The sequence below is a fragment of the Lactuca serriola genome, chromosome 7 (assembly GCF_051521515.1).
Source record: "Lactuca serriola cultivar US96UC23 chromosome 7, Lser_US96UC23_V15, whole genome shotgun sequence".
Classification (NCBI taxonomy): Eukaryota; Viridiplantae; Streptophyta; class Magnoliopsida; order Asterales; family Asteraceae; genus Lactuca; species Lactuca serriola.
The window spans coordinates 106441992-106449324 of NC_136414.1; the positions used below are offsets into that span (position 1 = coordinate 106441992).

Consider the following 7333-nt stretch of genomic DNA (forward strand, 5'->3'; position numbering starts at 1 on the left):
CAAACCCTAACAATGGCTGGCACTCAATCAAACACTGATGAAGTTCTTTCTCAATCCCTGATAAAAATCCAAAGCACCAACTATCAAGTTGATCCAAATGTATCTTCTTATCCCGAAGGACTGAAGATGCTCATAGTTGCCCTGAAACGACCACCCCTGTCCACAGCATGTTTAATTCCTTCTCAGTTCCGATGACATGGTTGTCATTGGCAGCTTCATCGGCTTCACACAACTACACCACTGATGTGATAACCTTCAACATGATGAACAACAAACGGGTTAAACTTACCAAGAAGATGTTCGTTGAGTTCTTGCAAATCCCTAACAACCCTCCATTTTTCAAACCCATTAATTCCCAAATCATCCACATGTTCAACGAAATGGGCCATCAACCAACACTTGAGAAGATCAGTGACTTCAGAAAGTCAGGATTATCATGTATGTTGAATTTTCTGTTTGGTATTTTTCTCAGATGCTTAACAGGCCGCACAGTTGGTCTTGATAGGGGGCGTATGGAAGTTTATGCCATGGTAATGGGCTTGTACTATGACATTAGTGTGGACTATGCAACTCAGTTATGGAAGGAGTTTGTTAAGAGTCTGGAAAACACGAATTTGGAAAAAGGAATTTCATGCGCAAGGTATTGGAGCCTGATTCTTGAAAAGGTATACGAAAAAGAAGGAATTCAAGTTCCAGAGGGTGCTGATGTGGCTGAATTTTCATTATATCAATTTCCTAAGGAGGTGGAGGATGATGAAAATATTTTTACTCATGTTGCTCGCATTCCGGATGCGATGCTTCGCAAAGTATCGTCTACTCACAAGGTGTTGATACGCTACATGAAGAATTTCGATCCAGCTGTGGAGACTGGAATTTTGTTACAAGTTGCTTCCAAAATCCCAAAGAAGAAGAAGGCTACCAAGAATGATGCAACTGCTCAGTCTTTGAAACAAAAGGAGATTCAGATAGAGGAAACCTCACCAAAATCGAAGAAGGAAACAATACCCTCAAAATCAGGGGTATTGAAAAAGATTCGCAAGACTGAAGTGAGCAGTAAGGGGGTTACCGTTCACAATATTCCAGCTCCTGTCTCTCCAGGATCTAAGAGGCAACGTGCTCAAGATGTTGCGAAACAAATGCAACAAACATTGTTGAAAAAGCGAAAGCTTATTATTCGCAATGAGTCTTCCGATGAAGAGGTGGTTGCAGACACTCCACTAGTTTCTACACCGGTCGGTAATCATTTCTGTTCAACTTGTGTCTACTATTCAAGTTTCGCAAATTTCCTCACAACCACTTGAAATAGTCACTACCAAATCAGTTTCTGAGGAGGTACCTATTTTTGATATGGTTGTCAACGTATCTGATACGGGGGCACCTATCACAAGTGTTGAAACCACTTTGCCACTTAGCCTGCCATTCACCTTACCCATTTCTTTACCACCTGCATCATTTCCAACTACTTCACTATCCACAACCTCATCAATTTTTGATCATCCTCTACAAAACCCATTTACAACCCTATTTCCCTCACAATCACCTGAAACTCCTCAACCTTCGCAACCCATGTCTGATAATGAAACCGAAGGAGGAGCTTTTGGAGGAGTATTTGAAGATATTCACTTTGATTCAGAGGAGGAGGATATACCTGATCATATGCTTATGACAGGAAAGTAGTTCAAAATCCTGAATCATAAGTTGAATGTCATTATTCAGTCACAAGCTGATTCTGGCAGAATATCATCTATCTCAGCAATGGAGGTTGATATTATGCTTAAGGTTGTTGAGAAGCGAATATTTGTTAGGTCATAATTTTGTGGTTTGAGCTAGGCATTCATCTTGTATAGGTCTTGGTAGGGTCTTGGGGTTTGTTATGTTGGTTGTAGTATGTTAGCGAGTGTGTGCGGCCATACACGCATGTGTGGCTGCACACTCTGTGTGCGGCCATACACGTGTGTGCGGCTGCACACTCTATGTGCGGCCATACACGTGTGTGTAGCTGCACACTCTGTGTGCGGCTATACACATGTGTGCGGCTGCACACTCTGTGTGCGGCTGTACACACGTGTGCGGCTGGTGGTCCTATAAATAGAGTGTGTCTGTGTCAGTTGTACAGAGACGTCAGTGACGTATGTGTGTGTTTTCCCAAGGTGTACCTGACATTTATATGATATAGATGTGTGCATGCTTGGATTAATTCTTCTTATACTCCTTCTACACTCTGTTTGATTGTTTGCCTTAATTGATCACTGATTTGGATCCATAGTTTTTGGGACTTACAATTGGTATCAGAGCCAATTCAGTGTCAATTTTGAAGGAAATTTGAAGGTGTGCGGTTGGAAATTTGAAGGTGGGCGGTTGAAGTTTGAAGGTGTGCGGTTGGAAATTTGAAGGTGTGCGGTTGGAGTTTGAAGGTGTGCGGTTGGAAATTTGAAGGTGTGCGGTTGGAGTGTGCGGTTAGAGTGTGCGGTTGAGTGTGCGGCTGAGTGTACGGTTGAGTGTGCAGTTGGTGTGTGCGGTTGGGACCCAGGCTTGTAATGACCTGGGTCCCTAAATCTAAATAATCCCGCTCATTGTGCAGGAACAACTGTGGAGGAATGTCGTCAAACCTTGGTACGTCGACAGCGGTTGTTCCAGGCACATTGACAGGAGACATCTCCCAACTGCACGTCATTCAAAATTTTAATGGGGGCTATGTTTCCTTCACGGGAGGAGATGGAGGGAAGATCACTCAAAAAGGAATAGTTGTAAATGGAGTGCTGAGTTTTGAGAACGTCATCTACGCTCCTGAGTTAAGGTATAGCTTGTTGAGTGTCTCACAGATCAGCTTATAGACTACGGATAATGATATACGGTTAAGTAGTGAAGACCTCGATGCAATAGTGTTTACAGAGTGTTCCATCGAGTTGTACCTGACGTTTTTCTGATATAAACGTGTGCAAGCTCGATTTCTTTTCATCTTCTTATTCTATTGCTGCTTGATCATTGACAAAAGGAGCTAGTGGTTTTCTCAAAGTGACGTCTCCAACTTTTGATCAGATGGCCGACACCTTTCAACCGATATGGATACAATTTCAAGGATTCCTCCCCTTCCATTTGCTATTCCAACTTTATTGCGATTTGATGAGTGATCAGACACTGACACAAACCTCCCAGCCTCTTGTGAAAATAAGATGACTTGATCAGAGGCAGGGAGATCTTATCCAAGAACAAGCACCACCAGTCCAACAACCCTCCAAAGCTGCTACACCAACTCAACCGACCCTAAAAGGACCAAGTAATGTTAGATCTTCATTTGAAGTCGGGAGTTCTTCTGCTCCTGGGGGTTCTTCTCCTCCACAACCCGCGCATAATGTTGCCTCTTTGAGGCCTGCCAGGTTTCTTGCTCAACAAGATTCAGATCCTTTACGTCGTGGCAAATGAATATCAATAAGTGAAGGAAGTTTAGGGGGAGCAGGCCCATCTATCTCAGAGCTCAAGGAGGAGATCACTGATGAAGAAGACCTGAGTCCATGCTAGCTACAAACAAAGGGGGATATTGTTAGGTCACAATTTGTTGGTTTGGGCTAGGCAACTATCTGTATAAGTATGACGTGCTTCTGATCGAAGAAGACCTGAGTCCATGCTAGCTCAAACCAAGGGGGAGATTGTTAGGTCATAATTTTGTGGTTTGAGCTAGGCATTCATCTTGTATAGGTCTTGGTAGGGTCTTGGGATTTGTTATGTTGGTTGTAGTATGTTAGCGAGTGTGTGCGGCCATACATGCATGTGTGGCTGCACACTCTGTGTGCGGCCATACACGTGTGTGCGGCTGCACACTCTGTGTGTGGCTATACACATGTGTGCGGCCATACACGCGTGTGCGGCTGTACACACGTGTGCGGCTGTACACACGTGTGCGGCTGGTGGTCCTATAAATAGAGTGTGTCTGTGTCAGTTGTACAGAGACGTCAGTGACGTATGTGTGTGTTTTCCCAAGGTGTACCTGACATTTATATGATAGATGTGTGCATGCTTGGATTAATTCTTCTTCTACTCCTTCTACACTCTGTTTGATTGTTTGCCTTAATTGATCACTGATTTGGATCCATAGTTTTTGGGACTTACAATATTGGATAAGGTTGATCAGATAGATAAAAACACTGAGCTTCGCGTTTAAGCTCAAGGAAGTAATTTTTCAGGGGTGATCCAGGAGTTAAAAGTTGTAGCAAAAGAACGCCATGTTCTGTTTGTACAAGATGTGAAAAAAGTGAGGGGGGATGTCAACTTTAAGCTTAAAGAGTTGAAAACTGAAATTGCGAAGGAGCTTCAGGATATTAATTCTCAACATATCGAAGTCCAAAAGCGAGTTGATATGGTTGCTACAGCAATGCACAATGTTGTTGCTACCCCTATCCTTGAAGCTAACCACAAAGAAACCAAAGAAAAGTTTGATCAGTTGATCAAGTTGGTGACTGAGCTGAAAACTGTGGTTTCGAAATCTTCATCTCAGCAAATTCTCATTCCTGAGTTCTTGTCTCTAAAGGTTAATACTTTGGAACAAGCACTTCAGAAAGCTCTTGCACCAATCGCCAATTTTACCTCTTCACTACCAAAGAGTGCCCCACCTGCTTTCACAGGGGTGCAAGGGGGAGAGAAAAATTTAAGTAAAGAGGACAATGTGAAGACTGTGGGGAAAGTAATATCTACTCAGCTCAAATCTACTCTTCCAATACTTACGATGCCAATTTCCTCAACAACAATAACCACAAGACCAATTGCCAAAGGAATATCGATTGGGGCAAAGAAGGAAGTTCAAGTACGAAACCTCAAACTGATATTATGGGAAAAGGAAAAGGAATTTTGTACGAAAAATCGAAGGAGGAGAAGAAAGCTGAAGCAGAGGCTGAGTTGGAAAGAATGAGACAAGTCCAAAGTATTATGAGGCAAAGGGCAAGTGATTCTCCCACAATGAACAAAGGAGATCCTGCAAAGCTGTACTCTTATGAAACTATAGAGTCAAAAGTTGTGGGAAGGGAAATGTATGAATTCGAGAAGAAGCCAAAGAGAAGTTATGATATTGCGAATTCAGACAATTGTCAGTTAGATTTTCCGATCAACGAAATGCTCTTCATTACAGCTCAATACTAGATTAGCGAGAAATTTGATAATCCTGATGACTACTTACACATGAAAATCAGATTTCATGCTGTATTGGGGAAAAATCCAGATGAAGTATGGTCTTTAATGAAGATCAAAAAGGTGTTAACGATCAAGAAAGATACGATGTTTGAAGACATGCTTCAAAATTTTCGTTACTTTGTTATTCGAGCTGATAACAAGCAGTATGACTTCACAATAGCTGTCTTCCCTCTGATGAATTGCAATGATTTGATTCAAGTGGCTCTCATTTTGAAACATATGGAAGAGAATAAGCTCAAAGGATCTGAGACTGAAGTGTTTAAGATCGGGTTCGCACATGTCAAGACGTATATCGACAATTACTTTGATTGTTTGGCTCTAACAGATGAAGAATTGGCAACTACTTTGGGAAGGGAAGTGAACGTCCCTTGGGAAGAAACCTTAACCCAGTCAGCATTATAAAAGTATGTTGTTGGGGAAATATGCCTGAAACCTTTCGGCATGGTGTTTTCGGGAAGAGATACGAAGGGGAAGCCCAAGAAATTTTTGTTTAAGGTCTCAGAGGTTGAAAGATATACTTCTTCGCAATATACGCACTTTATTGTTCGTATAAACAACTGCAAGAAGAATAATGAAGGAGATAAGAAGGAGCTCAAGAAGGTGATTTCCTGGTATGGAGAAGTGCGAAAGACAATTCACTCAGCTGTTCAAAAGCTTATGGACCGAATAGCTTCGACTGTTTACAAAGGGGGAGATTGTAGAGGTTAAATTGTAAAAGTCGAATTGTGTGTTTGTTTAGTTTCGCATTTTTAGTTATTTTACTAAGTCAGTTTTATGCGAAGCGTATTGTTTAGACTTAATATATTTTTTGTACACTAAAGTTCCCTATAAATAGCGACTGAGGATAGAAGTAGAGGATAACTTTTGGAACTCAAATATCCTTTCTGCTTATTCTTGTAATCAGTCTTTATCAATATAAGATCTGATTAATATTTACTCTTCATGTTCTTACTTTTCAATCACTTAATTCATAATTGCATTCGTAATCTCGATAGCAATTCTCTTCAATCAACCTACATAAATATATACCAAATACACACACACACACACACACACACATATATATATATATATATATATATATATATATATATATATATATATATATATAATTAGAAACCAAATAAGCAATAAATCAGAAAATAAAGATGACTAGAGTTCATAACAAGACCAAACGGCTAAAAATGTAACATTGTCAAAACCTTGATTTGTCTTATGAGTATATTTTCAACCTTAATAAACATTCTTTTCCTGTCATCCCATTCACATATACACTAGGAAAATAAAAGTGTTAAAGCATGTGATAATATCCATGGATTTCATCATATAATATCGCCTCCAGATCATAACACTTAGCCTGTTTGTGAAAGCCGCCTCCAGTTGTTGATTAATTAATGAGATTACGTACGCCTCTGCAAATAAGACGTATCTTCACCAACAAACATCTCCGAGAAACTAGAAGTGGAAGGCGACCATACAGGCACAACACCCCATCTCTTTCCCTTGAACTTGAACTCGAACTGTTGGAAGAGTTCGCCGACAAATCATCCGAAATTCTCAATGCCCTCGTGATATCAATCGGTGGCTGCATATTACCCATTCTCACCGTTTGACCATCTCCATCTCCATCTCCATCTCCATCCGCGCCTTGATTAATCGGAACTTCCACCCTGTTATCTTCCCTAAAATTTCCAATTTCTGAAGATGATTCCTCTTCCCCTCCCCTCAACAATGACGTCGTTATACTCGGAACCATTTGGTCTTCGTAATGACAGATCGTGATGGTCGTAGGGTTTGTCCTCAGCGTATTCTCGTCCATCTCCATCTCCATATCTTGAGGGAAATCATTCGGAGCAGTTTACAACGAGTTTCCAAGCCCTTCTTCTATCCCGTTTTCCAGAATCCCTCGAGAAGACGCTTCATGCTGCTACATTTGAGTAAGCGCTTCTTGTAATCGGGCTTTTGCCTCATATATTTTCAAAATCGGGTGAGGGTAGTTGGATCCGAGCTCAATTCTGGCGGCTTGAAGGATGTATTTCGGTGTTATGAAGCAAAGGTTGTTGGTTCCTGAAATCAGCAAAAGTCAGGAATTCGTGATGGCAAAGAGATTTGGTGATGGTGTGAGTTTGCTGTGGGAGAAAAGAGGAGCGAT

At 41.2% G+C, this 7333-nt stretch overlaps 1 protein-coding gene across 1 annotated transcript; it reads right to left on the reverse strand.

Moving 5' to 3' along the window:
- Positions 1-6568: 6568 nt before the first annotated feature.
- On the reverse strand, positions 6569-7012 carry LOC145064282 (cryptochrome-1-like). Its single transcript, XM_079011761.1, has one exon. The coding sequence runs from the start codon at positions 7010-7012 to the stop codon at positions 6569-6571; it is 444 nt and encodes a 147-aa protein (XP_078867887.1).
- Between the last annotated feature and the right edge of the window lie 321 nt (positions 7013-7333).

Bases quoted from the DNA above. Each gene is read 5' to 3' on its own strand.
- LOC145064282 (XM_079011761.1), bottom strand. From the start codon at position 7,012: ATGGAGATGGAGATGGACGAGAATACGCTGAGGACAAACCCTACGACC.